Below are 18,751 nucleotides of genomic sequence, written 5' to 3'. Positions count from 1 at the left end.
GTTGGTTGGGTTCGGTCATATATCTACATTAATATTAACTCCAATAAAAAAAAAATTGACCTCATTCAAAATGAAATGGGTAGCTTTATCATTTCATGAGAAAAAAATTAGAGAAAATATATTAATTCATGAAAACTTGGCTTATTAGGCAAATCGGGCCTTGCATAGTAGGCTGAGAAGTGCGTTCTGGCTACTAGGTACGACACATATATATATATATATATATATATATATATATATATATATATATATATATATATATATATATATATATATATATATATTAAATCAAGGAAAACCCTTGATTTAATAAACATCTTGTTTCAGATTCTGTAGTTTAAAATGCATGACGTTTTGCATCCTAAGATCTACAAGAAAAACAGAAGCCACGATAAAATAACTGACAAAGATCTCATAGTGAATAAAATTACCTCTCAAAATAAATGAAATATCAAACGACACAAGCTATAAAACAAAGCACTTAACCCTACTTAAAGTGATCAAACCAAATAAAACTTTATAACTGTCACAGATAATAAAAGCTAAATTAAAAATGAATAAAAAATTTACTACTAAAACTAACCACACTATTAAATTTTCGTCAAGTGATCAAACGAAGTGAAACTTAAAAGCTAACACCTGGATAATCAACGCGAAGACAACTATTATAATAATGACTTCACTTACACAAAATGTATATAAAACCCAAGCAAAATAAAAGACAATTATAAAATACTAGCCAAAACCTTATGAAAACTTATATATCAAACAATACTCAACACCAAAAAATGTATTGTATTACTAAATAAAAGACTACAATCATATACAAATCTACACTTGAAATAAGTAAATAGAAAAAAAGAGACAAAACATGGTAAACTAAAAAATAAAAAAATGACAGTATGAACTATAAATTGAGCTATAAGTTCAAAAGTGAATTACATGTAAACTTGGAGAAATTCGAGATCTTGACTTCCTGGGTTGATTTTACATCTTTAAAGTGTAAATATGAGAATTATAATGATCAAGGAGTTGAAAAATGTAGACTTACTCATGGGAAGAAAATTGCAGAACTTGGGTATACCTACATTTAATTCGGTTGTCCCTGATAAGGTGGTTTTTAATTTTTAAAAGAAAATTTTGTCTCCCATCGAGAAAGAACTTCTCTCTCTGGGGTTAGAATACAGGTTGACGTGTAAAAAAAAAAAAAAAAAAAATTGTTAACCATTTTTTAGGTTTCGAGCGGTTGTGTAATACATTAAAAACTTGTACCCTGTGAACTGGTACAAATTATAGTTTGCCCAATATTATTAGTACTATTGCTGCTTTAACACATGAGGTCTTTAATGACTTTGATAAATATAGCTCTACATTCCCACCATTTGATAAAAGGAAATTCGATTGTTTTAATGGTTTAAAGAATAATAGGAGTATTTGTATTACTAGGCCAGATAAAGGTAGGGGTGTAGGGATTTTGGATTAGTTAGATTATGTGAATAAGGTTGAAGGATTGTTAGAAGACTCCTCTAAATTTAAGTTGGTTAATATAGATCCCTTTTCGTATATTCTGAAATGTGAAGATAAACTAAATGGAGTTGTAGGACGTCTGAAAGACGTTTTTTATTTTTCTTAGTTTATCATGTTTTGTCTCTTTTTTTTTTTTTTTTACTTATTTCTAATGTTGATATTGTATATTAATATAGTCTTTTATTTAAGAAATACAATACTTTTTGGTGTTGAGTTTTGTTTGATATGTAAGTTTTCATAAGGTTTTGGCTAATATTTTATAACTGAATTTTATTTTGCTTGGGTTTTATATACATTTTTTGTAAGTGTGAAGTCATTATTATAATAGTTGTATTAGTGTTGATTATCCATATGCTAATTATCAAGTTTCACTCCGTTTAATCACTTCACGTAAGTTTATTAGTGTGGTTTGATTTAGTAGTTAATTATTTATTTAGTTGTTATTGTGTACTAAACGTACCGGTACGTGTTGCTGTGGCTTAGTCTGCTTAAATAGAAAAGAAAAGAGAAAGTGCACGTTTCTGGTATGTTTAATTTCACAATGCTTGTGGGTATACAATATTTTTTGTTGTTCTATTGTCTGTAGAGATATAGAGATTGTCTGGGTTTTTTTTTTGAGAGAGATATATACAAGAGTTGTTACATTCTTGTAGAGCCACTAGTACGCGTAGCGTTTCGGGCAGGTCCCTGGAATACGATCCCCGCCGCGAAGAATCGTTTTTTCATCCAAGTACACATTTTACTGTTGCGTTAAACAGGCTACAGTTAAGGAATTGCGCCCAGTAAATCCTCCCCGGCCAGGATACGAACCCATGACATAGCGGTCGCGGAACGCCAGGCGAGTGTCTTACCACTACACCACGGAGACAGTAATTTGCCGACTCTAGAGCACGCAACACATAATTGTCCATGTGAGAAGCAATCCGTGTCTAGATATAAACCGCACAATTCTAAAGATTGGCCCTGAGCTTTGTTGATTGTGATTGCAAACACCAATCGAATTGGGAATTGCAATCTCTTAAATTGAAGTGGCATATCCGTTGGAATCATAGAAATGCGAGGAATCAGGACATCTTCACCTTTAAAAAGTCCTGTCAAGATTGTTATTTCTACGACTTACTGACTCCTTTTTTTACTGAAAGCTGCATGCCGTTGCAAAGCTTTGGCTGGTTGATATTTCGCAACATGATAGTTGGCACGCCGATTTTCAATTGCATTACGTGCGGTGGTGTCCCTGGTAGATAGCGAATTCTGTTTGGATAATTAACCGCTTCGTCTGCTTCCACAACATTGTCGACGGACTTGTATGTGACTGCCTCGCTTTGAATGTTAGACTGAATAATATTGTTTAGTTCGTAGACTTCCCTGTCCCGTCGTCCTCCCCACCATCCCTCACTCCCTTCCTTGAGGTTATCTTGAGATGATTTCGGGGCTTTTTAGTGTCCCTGCGGCCCGACCCTCGACCAGGCCTCCACCCCCAGGAAGCAGCCCGTGACAGCTGACTAACTCCCAGGTACCTATTTACTGCTAGGTAACAGGGGCATTCAGGGTGAAAGAAACTTTGCCCATTTGTTTCTGCCTCGTGCGGGAATCAAACCCGCGCCACAGAATTACGAGTCCGCGCAATCCACCAGGCTACGAGGCCCATCCTCTCATCCTCCCCACCGTTCCCCACTCTCTCGTCCGATGCGTTCCCAAATGATCTGATGTTCCCATCACTGAAAAATACGATCAACTAAAAAAAAAAAACGAAATGAAAAACAGTGAAAAAAATTTACGAAATAAACTATACTCATGAAATGAATGGTATGATAAACAACACAGCTCAATTCCAACGCAATGTCACACAAAATAATTAAATCAAAATGAAAATAAATCAAAATCTATGAAAATTCAATTAATGCAATCAGAAGCATTGAAATGAAATCGCAACATATTTAGTATAGTGTGTATTGCCATTACGTGCAACAGATGGCGCTGTTTAAAAAAAAATGTTTTTATCTGTCGCATGTGTGGCATCTATATAGTAGGTATATAGAAACACGCTCGTATTTGAATGGAACGTTGTCAAAATTTCAAAGCAATCGGTAAAAAACTTTTAGAGATTACAACGTGTGTTGCTCTTACGTCAAAAGATGGCGCTGTTTTTTCAAAAAAAAAATTTTTTTTTACCTGTCACAGGTGTGGCATATATATAGTAGATATATAAGAACATGTGTGTATTCGAATTCATCGTTGTCAGAATTTCAACGCAATTGGTATAGAACTTTCGGAGATTAGCGATTCTGAACAAACATTTACATTTTTATTTATATAGATATTAATATATTTTGGTAGCAGTCTTTTGTTTTAAATATATATCGTTGAAAACGACAGAAGGTTTAGAATTTATGATTCTGGCACGAATCTTACTGATATTCCTTATTTTTTTCTTCACTGAAGCGGGAAGATGAAAAATTAACTCTCCAAAGTTCATTTTTACTTTTTATTTGGGTTTGATGCCTTGGGATAAGTTTCGTAAGGTCTCTCCTCACATTCTCAAAGACAAATTCTACTGTGCTTAGCACCTGGTTATATCCTCTTATGGTGAGGTGGTTAGGTGGCATGGATTATTGACATTACATTGTGGATATTAATAAGGTATTAAATGTGTCAACATAGAGGGTGACATGTAGGTTCTTCTGGCTGCTTCCGTTCCTGTTGCAGGGTCATTCAGTTCAGCTTTTGCGTTGGCCCGGGGTCTTGAAATGGGTAGAGTGTAACAGTGTATTAGCTGGTTATTGATTGCTGGTCTAGATTTCTTGATATGCAGCGCTTCACTGATGTCTAGCAGGCAATGAGTCACAATAACGTGGCTGAAGTATGTTGACCAGACCACACACTAGAAATTGAAGGGACGACGACGTTTCGGTCCGTCCTGGACCATTCTCAAGTCAATTGTGTGAATGACTTGAGAATGACACAATCGACTTGAGAATGGTCCAGGACGGACCGAAACGTCGTCGTCCCTTCAATTTCTAGTGTGTGGTCTGGTCAACTGATGTCTAATCTTCTCTTGTCATTGTATCTATCAGTTATTTCGGTATTACTCGTCAAAATATCCCTGGTGATCGTCTCGTTGTGTGTGGCGATTATATGTTCCTTGATGGAGCCCCGTTGATCGTCCATTGCTAAACGCCTAGAGAGGGACGATGTTGTCTTGCCTATATACCGAGTACGTCGGGGCTCACAATCCCCAAGTGGGCATGTGAAGGCATGGACAGCGTTGGTCTCTTTCAAGACGTTTTTCTTGGTGTCGGGAGAAATCTTTATTATCAGGTTGGCGGTTTTCTTACTCTTATAATATATTGTTAGTTTTATCTTTTGGTTGACGTCAGTTGGGGTAACGTTCCTCTCAATGATCTCTTTTGGGGCTCTTTCCTCCGCTTTGTAGGTCGTCGAGAAGAAGTTTAGAAACTTCAAAACCCACAAACCTGGGAATCCACTGAGGCCAATCATCAGCCAGAGACCAACACCCACGTCGAGGCTGGCTAAGCGCCCACTGAGGCCAATCATCAGCCAGAGACCAACACCCACGTCGAGGCTGGCTAAGCGCCCACTGAGGCCAATCATCAGCCAGAGACCAACACCCACGTCGAGGCTGGTTAAGCGCCCACTGAGGCCAATCATCAGCCAGAGACCAACACCCACGTCGAGGCTGGCTAAGCGCCCACTGAGGCCAATCATCAGCCAGAGACCAACACCCACGTCGAGGCTGGCTAAGCGCCCACTGAGGCCAATCATCAGCCAGAGACCAACACCCACGTCGAGGCTGGCTAAGCGCCCACTGAGGCCAATCATCAGCCAGAGACCAACACCCACGTCGAGGCTGGCTAAGCGCCCACTGAGGCCAATCATCAGCCAGAGACCAACACCCACGTCGAGGCTGGCTAAGCGCCCACTGAGGCCAATCATCAGCCAGAGACCAACACCCACGTCCAGGCTGGCTAAGCGCCCACTGAGGCCAATCATCAGCCAGAGACCAACACCCACGTCGAGGCTGGCTAAGCGCCCACTGAAGCCAATCATCAGCCAGAGACCAACACCCACGTCGAGGCTGGCTAAGCGCCCACTGAGGCCAATCATCAGCCAGAGACCAACACCCACGTCGAGGCTGGCTAAGCGCCCACTGAGGCCCAATCATCAGCCAGAGACCAACACCCACGTCGAGGCTGGCTAAGCGCCCACTGAGGCCCAATCATCAGCCAGAGACCAACACCCACGTCGAGGCTGGCTAAGCGCCCACTGAGGCCAATCATCAGCCAGAGACCAACACCCACGTCCAGGCTGGCTAAGCGCCCACTGAGGCCAATCATCAGCCAGAGACCAACACCCACGTCGAGGCTGGCTAAGCGCCCACTGAGGCCAATCATCAGCCAGAGACCAACACCCACGTCGAGGCTGGCTAAGCGCCCACTGAGGCCAATCATCAGCCAGAGACCAACACCCACGTCGAGGCTGGCTAAGCGCCCACTGAAGCCAATCATCAGCCAGAGACCAACACCCACGTCGAGGCTGGCTAAGCGCCCACTGAGGCCAATCATCAGCCAGAGACCAACACCCACGTCGAGGCTGGCTAAGCGCCCACTGAGGCCAATCATCAGCCAGAGACCAACACCCACGTCCAGGCTGGCTAAGCGCCCACTGAGGCCAATCATCAGCCAGAGACCAACACCCACGTCCAGGCTGGCAAAGCGCCCACTGAGGCCAATCATCAGCCAGAGACCAACACCCACGTCCAGGCTGGCAAAGCGACTCAACTGGCTGTTGGCGCCCTACGTACTGAGTGCCTTTAGCCTAAGGTCGCCGAAGGAATTCGTTGACCTGTTGAGAGGATGACGGGCCGGAGGTGCAAGAGCCTCCCTGGACGTGGAGTCACTGTTCACTAATGTGCCCGTGGACCAGAATATTGGAGTGATGATGGACAGAGTGTATCAAGATCCAACTACCGCTCCTCTGGACCTACCAGAGAGTATATTAAGAAAACTGCTTGAAGCTTGCACGAAAGAGGCGCCCTTCTTAAGTCCTGACGGACACATGCATAAGCAAGTGGACAGCTCCGCCACGGGCTCTAAGCTGGGGTGGAACAGGAGTGGATATAAGAGATAACAGGAAAGAATGGAGAGAGATAGCTGGAGGGGTTGAGCTAGATAACAGGAGGGGGGGAGTGAGATAACAGTATTTTTCATCCTTCATATCCAACATTTACGCACTGATATATATTCGATAAATTAATCATGTAGTGATAATTAAATGTCTATCAAATATGACTGGCAACAGTGACCCAAATATCTAGTTAGTTGAGATTGACCTGAAATGTAATGTTGGCTCAACTAAATTTTCTCTCATTCAGCAAGTGTGTGTTTGTTGTTGGTGTGTGTTTGTTTGTTTGTTCCCGTTCGTTATTGTTTTGTTTTGAAGTTGGTTTGAATATATTAGTTTTTTTTGACGCTGAAGGATAAATGAAGTTAACGGGAGAATTAGGTCGATCTTACGACGGATGGGAATGACAGGTCGTGTCTATGATTCTGGGTCGATGTACACGACCCCCCCCTCTCCTATCCCACACACTCTCACCACCCCCACACCCACTCACCACCACTCAACACCCCCACCCCCACACATCCCCACTTACCACCCCCACCCACCACCCTTACAAACACTCACCACCCTCACCCACCACCCTTACAAACACTCACCACCCCTACACACACTTACGACCCACCCACCCAATACCCTCACTCAACACCCCCACACACCACCCCTACACCCATTCACCCCCCCCCCACAAACCCCCACCGAACACCCCAACTCACCACCCCCACACACCACCCCCACTCACCACCCCCACTCACCACCCACACACCCACTCACCACTCCCCACACCCACACACCACCCCCCACACCCACACACCACCCCCACACCCACACACCACCCCCACCCCCACTCACCTCCCACACACCCACTCACCACCCCCACATCCACACACCACACCCCCACACCCACACACCACCCCCCACACCCACACACCACCCCCCACACACACACACACCACACCCCCACACCCACACACCACCCCCCACACGCACACACCACCCCCCACCCCCACTCACCACCCCCACACCCACTCAGAACACAGACACACCCCGCCACCAAAATGTCTCACCTCACCTCACTCCACTGGTGGAGTGAGGTGAGTGTGGTGGGGGCGGGATGGCTGGCCTCTGCTGCTGCAGGAGCTGGCTGGCCTCTGCTGCTCCAGGAGCTGGCTGGCCTCTGGTGCTGCAGGAGCTGGCTGGCCTCTGCTGCTGCAGGAGCTGGCTGGCCTCTGCTGCTGCAGGAGCTGGCTGGCCTCTGCTGCTCCAGGAGCTGGCTGGCCTCTGGTGCTGCAGGAGCTGGCTGGCCTCTGGTGCTGAAGGAGCTGGCTGGCCTCTGCTGCTGCAGGAGCTGGCTGGCCTCTGCTGCTCCAGGAGCTGGCTGGCCTCTGGTGCTGCTGGAGCTGGCTGGCCTCTGCTGCTGCAGGAGCTGGCTGGCCTCTGGTGCTGAAGGAGCTGGCTGGCCTCTGCTGCTCCAGGAGCTGGCTGGCCTCTGCTGCTGCAGGAGCTGGCTGGCCTCTGCTGCTGCAGGAGCTGGCTGGCCTCTGCTGCTGCAGGAGCTGGCTGGCCTCTGCTGCTGCAGGAGCTGGCTGGCCTCTGCTGCTGCAGGAGCTGGCTGGCCTCTGCTGCTGCAGGAGCTGGCTGGCCTCTGCTGCTCCCGGAGCTGGCTGGCCTCTGCTGCTCCAGGAGCTGGCTGGCCTCTGCTGCTCCAGGAGCTGGCTGGCCTCTGCAGCTCCAGGAGCTGGCTGGCCTCTGCTGCTCCAGGAGCTGGCTGGCCTCTGCTGCTCCAGGAGCTGGCTGGCCTCTGCTGCTCCAGGAGCTGGCTGGCCTCTGCTGCTCCAGGAGCTGGCTGGCCTCTGCTGCTGCAGGAGCTGGCTGGCCTCTGCTGCACCAGGAGCTGGCTGGCCTCTGCTGCTCCAGGAGCTGGCTGGCCTCTGCTGCTCCAGGAGCTGGCTGGCCTCTGCTGCTGCAGGAGCTGGCTGGCCTCTGCTGCTGCAGCTGGCTGGCCTCTGCTGCTGCAGGAGCTGGCTGGCCTCTGCTGCTGCTGGAGCTGGCTGGCCTCTGCTGCTCCAGGAGCTGGCTGGCCTCTGCTGCTCCAGGAGCTGGCTGGCCTCTGCTGCTGCAGGAGCTGGCTGGCCTCTGCTGCTCCAGGAGCTGGCTGGCCTCTGCTGCTCCAGGAGCTGGCTGGCCTCTGCTGCTCCAGGAGCTGGCTGGCCTCTGGTGCTGCAGGAGCTGGCTGGCCTCTGGTGCTCCAGGAGCTGGCTGGCCTCTGCTGCTGCAGGAGCTGGCTGGCCTCTGCTGCTCCAGGAGCTGGCTGGCCTCTGGTGCTGCTGGAGCTGGCTGGCCTCTGCTGCTGCAGGAGCTGGCTGGCCTCTGCTGCTGCAGGAGCTGGCTGGCCTCTGCTGCTGCTGGAGCTGGCTGGCCTCTGGTGCTCCAGGAGCTGGCTGGCCTCTGCTGCTCCAGGAGCTGGCTGGCCTCTGCTGCTCCAGGAGCTGGCTGGCCTCACTCGCCACCTCCACCACAATGTGGCTACAAACTACAACTTCTCCGTAGCCAGCAAAGTCAGAATTGTATTTGTTTCTTCCTCAAAATGAGCTATTATTTACTTTGTTCAAAAAGAGCTTTTATTTGTTATTTACTCAACGCTTTCATTGGCAACACAAACAGGCAGTTTGTGGAGCTGCCTCGTCTATTAATTATAATAGACGAGGAGCTGGGATATGAGGACAAGGAGCTGGGATATGAGGACAAGGAGCTCTGATATGAGGACAAAGAGCTGGGATATAAGGACAAGGAGCTGGGATATGAAGACAAGGAGCTCTGATATGAGGACAAAGAGCTGGGATATAAGGACAAGGAGCTGAGATATGAGGACAAGGAGCTCTGATATGAGGACAAAGAGCTGGGATATAAGGACAAGGAGCTGGGATATGAAGACAAGGAGCTCTGATATGAGGACAAAGAGCTGGGATATAAGGACAAGGAGCTGGGATATGAGGATAAGGAGCTATGATATGAAGACAAAGAGCTGGGATATAAGAACAAGTAGCTGGGATATGAAGATGATATTCAGCCACTTTGACCATTGGGAATCGAACGTGGATCTTGCATAAAGAGAGGTCTGCGTTCTACCCAGCAGTCAGAGTTGATGGACATTTTATGAAGGAAATAGTCAGGAGATATGGTGGACGTATTGTTTTTACGGGGAGTAGTAATGTCGTCGTCAGATGGTTGAGGCCAGAGACAATATGCCGTAAGACGCCGCCCGTCTTGGCGGTGATGTAGACGCCGGTGGGAGGGGAGTGGGAGAGGAGTGGGAGGGGAGTGGGAGAGGAGTGGGAGAGGAGCAAGGGGAGGACGGAGCTGTGAATCAGGGAAGCAGGAATGGCGGATAATCAGAGACAAACTTAAAAAGGTGTAGTTATAAACAATACACTAAACGGTTAGAAAGAAATAATGAGGAGACCTCCTCGCCTGTGAGCCATGAGGCTGTGTGTCACTCACCTGTGAGTCATGAGGCTGTGTGTCACTCGCCTGTGAGTCATGAGGCTGTGTGTCACTCACCTGTGAGTCATGAGGCTGTGTGTCACTCGCCTGTGAGTCATGAGGCTGTGTGTCACTCACCTGTGAGTCATGAGGCTGTGTGTCACTCACCTGTGAGCCATGAGGCTGTGTGTCACTCACCTGTGAGTCATGAGGCTGTGTGTCACTCACCTGTGAGTCATGAGGCTGTGTGTCACTCGCCTGTGAGCCATGAGGCTGTGTGTCACTCACCTGTGAGTCATGAGGCTGTGTGTCACTCACCTGTGAGCCATGAGGCTGTGTGTCACTCACCTGTGAGCCATGAGGCTGTGTGTCACTCACCTGTGAGCCATGAGGCTGTGTGTCACTCACCTGTGAGTCATGAGGCTGTGTGTCACTGTTACGAACCCGGATCCAGCGTCCGAGCCAGGAGCAGTGACGATCGCGCCATCTGTGGGTCAGCTCCCGAAACCCCCGCCAAACGGACGACGACACCTGGTGGGGACAGCGAACACTGGCCACAAGGGCCAGTTTCCTGTCCTGTGTAGCTCACAACACCGCCGCTGCTGACCTCTGGTGAGGTGGTGCTCAGACTACAACGCCATCTATGAAGTGGATGTGTCGGGCGTTTGTGTCTGAGCCTGTAAGTGAGGTGCCTTAGTGTGTCCCAGTTATTGATGACGTGTCTGCTTACAGAGTCGACCTGGGACTGCTGTGATGGGAGATGAGGCAGTCTACCCGAGGCAGCCGTCTCCATACCTTGTACCTTGCTGCAGCAGTTGTGAAGTCGTCCCCCCGGAAGAACACTGTGGTGTGTTAGCCTGCCAGTGGAGTGGCAGTGAAAGGATTACCCGGGACCGACTGTTGGAGACGATCGTCCACTGGGGTATCGAGGACAGGAGAGTGATTTGTGGTGTCACACGAGGCTCCTGTCTAGGGCGTTCCCCTTATATCGTTCGTGGAGTGGCCTGACTAGCGTTGTGGGTCCGGAACCTGCCAGCAGAGCCCCTGCTGGATTTGTGGTTGACGGCCTCCACGGCGGTGCCCCCAGTGGACCTGTGTTTTGGCTGACCTGTGGCCAGGGTAGGCTCAACTTCGCAGAGATTTCGTTGTGAGGTCACGAAGAAGCACCGAGGATTAAGCACCGAGAGCGAGGATCCATAGTCTTCAGCAGAAGACTACAGTGTATTTCCCCTGTAAATAAGTGTTTATACCCCTCCCCCTGTGTACTCCTTTTATTTATTTATTTGGTGATGGTGAATTATAATATTAAGTTCTTAACTTTCTTTCCCTTCCCCCTTTAAGTTACTTGCGTCACGGATCACATCCCTTGATAGCCACTACTGGCTTGGGAACGGATATATATCTCTAACAACATCAGAGTAAGAACCCCGTTGCGTCCCGAGAGGGCCGTAACAGTCACTCACCTGTGAGCCATGAGGCTGTGTGTCACTCACCTGTGAGCCATGAGGCTGTGTGTCACTCACCTGTGAGCCATGAGGCTGTGTCACTCACCTGTGAGTCATGAGGCTGTGTGTCACTCACCTGTGAGTCATGAGGCTGTGAGTCACTCACCTGTGAGTCATGAGGCTGTGTGTCACTCACCTGTGAGTCATGAGGCTGTGTGTCACTCGCCTGTGAGTCATGAGGCTGTGAGTCACTCACCTGTGAGCCATGAGGCTGTGTGTCACTCGCCTGTGAGTCATGAGGCTGTGTGTCACTCACCTGTGAGTCATGAGGCTGTGTGTCACTCGCCTGTGAGCCATGAGGCTGTGTGTCACTCACCTGTGAGCCATGAGGCTGTGTGTCACTCGCCTGTGAGTCATGAGGCTGTGTGTCACTCACCTGTGAGTCATGAGGCTGTGTGTCACTCGCCTGTGAGCCATGAGGCTGTGTGTCACTCGCCTGTGAGCCATGGGGCTGTGTGTCACTCGCCTGTGAGTCATGAGGCTGTGTCACTCACCTGTGAGCCATGAGGCTGTGTGTCACTCACCTGTGAGTCATGAGGCTGTGTGTCACTCACCTGTGAGCCATGAGGCTGTGAGTCACTCACCTGTGAGCCATGAGGCTGTGTGTCACTCACCTGTGAGCCATGAGGCTGTGAGTCACTCACCTGTGAGCCATGAGGCTGTGTGTCACTCACCTGTGAGTCATGAGGCTGTGTCACTCACCTGTGAAGATAACTTACAAAGTTATCTTCTCCAAATGTTCAGTTATTCTCAACCTGATCACGTTTCCATCACTATACACAGCATACATGTACGTGACACTGCTATATATAATTCGGCGCCTTTTCTCTTCTCGCCTTTATAATATTGGGGCAACGTTTGTATTTTCCACAATCCTGGGAGGTTCCCTGTCTCAAGTATTGAACCCTTCAGCTAGCGAGTGACAAACCACCTCAGCAGATATCTTCAACAGCAATGCTCATATGGTCCTATTGATTCTGGTGCATGTAATTCCTGCAGGTGTTTCTTAGCCTCTTCCAGAGTGGTATATCGTTCAGTGTTAGCCATGACCTCGAGCTGTCAAGTCTGGTCTCCACGGTGGTCCTCTTGTGAAGACTTCAGGACATGTTTGGTGGTATTTGTCAGCCTGATCATCTGACCTCGAGCTGCCAACTCTGGTCTCCACGGTGGTCCTCTTGTGAAGACTTCAGGACCTGTTTGGTGGTATTGGTCAGCCTGATCATCTGACCTCGAGCTGCCAACTCTGGTCTCCACGGTGGTCCTCTTGTGAAGACTTCAGGACCTGTTTGGTGGTATTGGTCAGCCTGATCATCTGACCTCGAGCTGCCAACTCTGGTCTCCACGGTGGTCCTCTTGTGAAGACTTCAGGACATGTTTGGTGGTATTCGTCAGCCTGATCATCTTGTCGCTTACTGTTGCCTATCACTTTTGCTTGTTCCTTAGCTTTGACAGCAAGTTGAGGGGTGGTGGTGGTGGTGGTGGTGTTGGTGGTGTTACTGGGTGGTGGTGGTGGTGGTGGTACTGGGTGGTGGTAGTGGTGGTGGTGTTGGTGGTGTTACTGGGTGGTGGTAGTGGTGGTGGTGTTGGTGGTGGTACTGTGTGGTGGTGGTGGTGTTACTGGGTGGTGGTAGTGGTGGTGGTGGTGGTGTTGGTGGTGGTACTGTGTGGTGGTGGTGGTGTTGGTGGTGTTACTGGGTGGTGGTGGTGGTGGTGTTACTGGGTGGTGGTGGTGGAGTGTGTGGTGGTGGTACTGGGTGGTGGTGGTGGTGGTGGTACTGGGTGGTGGTAGTGGTGGTGGTGTTGGTGGTGTTACTGGGTGGTGGTAGTGGTGGTGGTGTTGGTGGTGGTACTGTGTGGTGGTGGTGGTGTTGGTGGTGTTACTGGGTGGTGGTAGTGGTGGTGGTGGTGGTGTTGGTGGTGGTACTGTGTGGTGGTGGTGGTGTTGGTGGTGTTACTGGGTGGTGGTGGTGGTGGTGGTGTTACTGGGTGGTGGTGGTGGTGGTACTGTGTGGTGGTGGTGTCGGTGGTGTTACTGTGTGGTGGTACTGGGTGGTAGTGGTGGTACTGTGTGATGGTGGTGGTGGTACTGTGTGGTGGTGGTGGTACTGTGTGGTGGCGGTGATGGTGGTGGTGCTACTGTCTGGTGGTGGTACTGTGTGGTGGTGGTGGTGGTACTGTGTGGTGGTGGTTGTGGTACTGTGTGGTGGTGGTTGTGGTACTGTGTGGTGGTGGTGGTAGTACTGTGTGGTGGTTGTGGTACTGTGTGGTGGTGGTGGTAGTACTGTGTGGTGGTGGTGGTACTGTGTGGTGGTGGTGGTGGTACTGTGTGGTGGTGGTGGTGGTACTGTGTGGTGGTGGTGGTGGTACTGTGTGGTGGTGGTACTGTGTGGTGGTGGTGGTACTGTGTGGTGGTGGTGGTACTGTGTGGTGTTGGTGGTGGTGGTGGTGGTACTGTGTGGTCGTGATGGTAGTGGTGGTACTGTGTGGTGGTGGTGGTGGTACTGTGTGGTGGTGGTGGTGGTACTGTGTGGTGGTGGTGGTGGTACTGTGTGGTGGTGGTGGTGGTATTGTGTGGTGGTGGTGGTACTGTGTGGTGGTGGTGGTACTGTGTGGTGGTGGTACTGTGTGGTGGTGGTACTGTGTGGTGGTGGTGGTGGTACTGTGTGGTGGTGGTGGTGGTACTGTGTGGTGGTGGTGGTGGTATTGTGTGGTGGTGGTGGTACTGTGTGGTGATGGTGGTGGTACTGTGTGGTGGTGGTGGTGGTACTGTTTGGTAGTGGTGGTGGTACTGTGTGGGGGTGGTGGTACTGTGTGGTGGTGGTGGTGGTACTGTGTGGTGGTGGTGGTAGTACTGTGTGGTGGTGGTGGTGGTGGTGGTACTGTGTGGTGGTGGTGGTGGTATTGTGTGGTGGTGGTGGTACTGTGTGGTGGTGGTGGTACTGTGTGGAGGTGGTGGTGGTACTGTGTGGTGGTGGTGGTGGTACTGTGTGGTGGTGGTGGTACTGTGTGGTGGTGGTGGTACTGTGTGGTGGTGGTGGTTGTATTGTGTGGTGGTGGTGGTACTGTGTGGTGGTGGTGGTGGTACTGTGTGGTGGTGGTACTGTGTGGTGGTGGTGGTGGTATTGTGTGGTGGTGGTGGTACTGTGTGGTGGTGGTGGTACTGTGTGGAGGTGGTGGTGGTACTGTGTGGTGGTGGTGGTGGTACTGTGTGGAGGTGGTGGTGGTACTGTGTGGTGGTGGTGGTGGTACTGTGTGGTGGTGGTGGTACTGTGTGGAGGTGGTGGTGGTACTGTGTGGTGGTGGTGGTGGTACTGTGTGGAGGTGGTGGTGGTACTGTGTGGTGGTGGTGATGGTACTGTGTGGTGGTGGTGGTGGTACTGTGTGGTGGTGGTGGTACTGTGTGGTGGTGGTGGTACTGTGTGGAGGTGGTGGTGGTACTGTGTGGTGGTGGTGGTGGTACTGTGTGGTGGTGGTGGTGGTACTGTGTGGAGGTGGTGGTGGTACTGTGTGGTGGTGGTGGTGGTACTGTGTGGAGGTGGTGGTGGTACTGTGTGGTGGTGGTGGTGGTACTGTGTGGTGGTGGTGGTGGTACTGTGTGGTGGTGGTGGTACTGTGTGGTGGTGGTGGTACTGTGTGGAGGTGGTGGTGGTACTGTGTGGTGGTGGTGGTGGTACTGTGTGGTGGTGGTGGTACTGTGTGGAGGTGGTGGTGGTACTGTGTGGTGGTGGTGGTGGTACTGTGTGGTGGTGGTGGTGGTACTGTGTGGTGGTGGTGGTAGTACTGTGTGGTGGTGGTGGTACTGTGTGGTGGTGGTGGTGGTACTGTGTGGTGGTGGTGGTGGTACTGTGTGGTGGTGGTGGTGGTATTGTGTGGTGGTGGTGGTACTGTGTGGTGGTGGTACTGTGTGGTGGTGGTGGTGGTACTGTGTGGTGGTGGTGGTGGTACTGTGTGGTGGTGGTGGTACTGTGTGGAGGTGGTGGTGGTATTGTGTGGTGGTGGTGGTACTGTGTGGTGGTGATGGTGGTACTGTGTGGTGGTGATGGTGGTACTGTGTGGTGGTGGTGGTGGTACTGTGTGGTGGTGGTGGTACTGTGTAGTGGTGGTGGTACTGTGTAGTGGTGGTGGTACTGTGTAGTGGTGGTGGTACTGTGTGGTGGTGGTAGAAGGCAGCTGAAAAACAAATGAGCATCACTTACCTTATAACACAGAACAAATGAGCATCACTTACCTTATAACACAGAACAAATGAGCATCACTTACCTTATAACACAGAACAAATGAGCATCACTTACCTTATAACACAGAACAAATGAGCATCACTTCCCTTATAACACAGAACAAGTGAGCATCACTTACCTTATAACACAGAACAAATGAGCATCACTTACCTTATAACACAAAACAAATGAGCATCACTTACCTTATAACACAGAACAAATGAGCATCACTTACCTTATAACACAAAACAAATGAGCATCACTTACCTTATAACACAGAACAAATGAGCATCACTTACCTTATAACACAGAACAAATGAGCATCACTTACCTTATAACACAAAACAAGTGAGCATCACTTACCTTATAACACAAAACAAATGAGCATCACTTACTTTATAACACAGAACAAGTGAGCATCACTTACCTTATAACACAGAACAAGTGAGCATCACTTCCCTTATAACACAAAACAAATGAGCATCACTTACCTTATAACACAGAACAAATGAGCATCACTTACCTTATAACACAGAACAAATGAGCATCACCTAATTATCGAAAACTCTTGAGCCAATGGTCTGGAAGTTTATCTGTATGGGATTTAGGACCCATATTTAGGTGACACAAGAAAGGGGAATTTCCAGAAAGTTTCCTCACAATATGCGGAAAAATGAAGGTCATTTGTGAGAACGAGAAAAGTTGAAGATATGAATGGTTGAAAAGAAGCAGGAGGAACCCTTAACCAGGGCGAGAACCGGTTCATATCATGTAAGAATCTTATACACCTGCAGTACTCACGACTTTATATATGGCGCTCAATATCTGTTGTCCCATAAAACAGCCAATACCAGTTACAAAAAAAATCATTAAAGAATTTTTCGCTGAATAAAATGGAAGGAAAAAAGTAGTTTTTATGTAGTTGTAAAATGAGGAGAAAGTATTTATTTTGCAGTCAGAAAAACTTAGTTTAAAGAAACGTTGTTGTTAGACTTAACGGAAAGTCGTGGTAAGACTTAGGTATAAGGTAACGTCGAGGTCAGACTTAGGTATAAGGTAACGTCGAGGTCAGACTTAGGTATAAGATAACGTCGAGGTCAGACTTAGGTATAAGGTAACGTCGTGGTAAGACTTAGGTATAAGGTAACGTCGTGGTAAGACTTAGTTATAAGATAACGTCGAGGTCAGACTTAGGTATAGGATAACGTCGAGGTCAGACTTAGGTATAAGGTAACGCCGAGGTCAGACTTAGGTATTAGGTAACGTCGAGGTCAGACTTAGGTATAGGATAACGTCGAGGTCAGACTTAGGTATAAGGTAACGTCGAGGTCAGACTTAGGTATAAGATAACGTCGAGGTAAGACTTAGGTATAAGATAACGTCGAGGTAAGACTTAGGTATAAGATAACGTCGAGGTAAGACTTAGGTATAAGGTAACGTCGTGGTAAGACTTAGGTATAAGATAACGTCGAGGTCAGACTTAGGTATAAGGTAACGTCGAGGTCAGACTTAGGTATAAGATAACGTCGAGGTAAGACTTAGGTATAAGATAACGTCGAGGTAAGACTTAGGTATAAGGTAACGTCGTGGTAAGACTTAGGTATAAGATAACGTCGAGGTCAGACTTAGGTATAAGATAACGTCGAGGTCAGACTTAGGTATAAGGTAACGTCGAGGTCAGACTTAGGTATAAGATAACGTCGAGGTCAGACTTAGGTATAAGGTAACGTCGAGGTCAGACTTAGGTATAAGATAACGTCCAGGTAAGACTTAGGTATAAGGTAACGTCGTGGTAAGACTTAGGTATAAGATAACGTCGAGGTCAGACTTAGGTATAAGATAACGTCGAGGTCAGACTTAGGTATAAGGTAACGTCGAGGTCAGACTTAGGTATAAGATAACGTCGAGGTCAGACTTAGGTATAAGATAACGTCGAGGTCAGACTTAGGTATAAGGTAACGTCGAGGTAAGACTTAGGTATAAGATAACGTCGAGGTCAGACTTAGGTATAAGATAACGTCGAGGTCAGACTTAGGTATAAGGTAACGTCGAGGTCAGACTTAGGTATAAGGTAACGTCGAGGTCAGACTTAGGTATAAGGTAGGGCCGGGGTTAGGTTCACCGCAGGAGGGGGGGGGGCGAGGGGGGGGGTGGACACGCACATAGTGACAATATTTGTTCACTGTTCAAGATCAGTGACTCATGTCATGTGGTGAACATGACTCCATAGTTAGTTCTCAAGTTGATATATTGTGATGAGGTTAATATGAGAGGTTAATATGAGAGGTTAATATGCCTGGCTGAGTTGCCTTAGGTTATGTTAGTGTTGATGAGGTTAGGTCGCTGAACCTGTGTAAAATAATTATAATTTAATTCATTATGTCGGGGGGACAGGAAGCCAGAGTGTATTCATACACGTTTGGCTTTTATCCAGGTCCCTCCCCACCCCCCGCAAGGCTGAATTACCGACCCCGCCCAGGACGCAATCCCATAAAAAGTTGACTAGCTCCTGAGCACCTACCCACTGCTAGGCGAACAGCAGCATTAGGTGAATGGAAATGTGCCCAACTATTTCTGTCCCGCCTGGGATTTGAAACCTGGACTTCTCGATAGTGTGTGTAGAACGACCACAGCTATACTGAAGCTGACGCTAAGCTTCTTTATGTGAGGTTAACTTATGCTTCTTTAGGATAGGTTAAGCAAGGGTTTAGTAGGTTAAGTTAGGCTGCTCTAGAAAAGGTTAGGTTACGAGGCAGCTCCTACTGGACTATATAATGTAATTCCTATTTATATCCACCCAAACTTATATATATATATATATATATATATATATATATATATATATATATATATATATATATATATATATATATATATATA

General features: G+C 48.4%; 1 protein-coding gene across 1 annotated transcript in view; it reads right to left on the bottom strand.

The window, feature by feature from the left end:
- Nucleotides 1–7,739: 7,739 nt before the first annotated feature.
- The window catches only part of LOC123772344 (TRIO and F-actin-binding protein-like), a 37,348-nt gene continuing 26,336 nt past the window's right edge, over nucleotides 7,740–18,751 (bottom strand). Inside the window, exons 6-7 of the mRNA XM_069311341.1 lie at nucleotides 16,203–16,234; nucleotides 7,740–9,243 (exon numbers count right to left, since the gene is read on the bottom strand). Of these exons, the coding sequence (XP_069167442.1) occupies nucleotides 7,740–9,243; nucleotides 16,203–16,234 (1,536 nt within the window). The remainder of the gene's footprint in view (nucleotides 9,244–16,202; nucleotides 16,235–18,751) is intronic.

Source organism: Procambarus clarkii, chromosome 69 (genome assembly GCF_040958095.1).
Source record: "Procambarus clarkii isolate CNS0578487 chromosome 69, FALCON_Pclarkii_2.0, whole genome shotgun sequence".
NCBI classification, from domain to species: Eukaryota; Metazoa; Arthropoda; class Malacostraca; order Decapoda; family Cambaridae; genus Procambarus; species Procambarus clarkii.
Note: the sequence above shows the minus strand (reverse complement) of the source record. Positions and strands in the feature narration are given on the sequence as shown.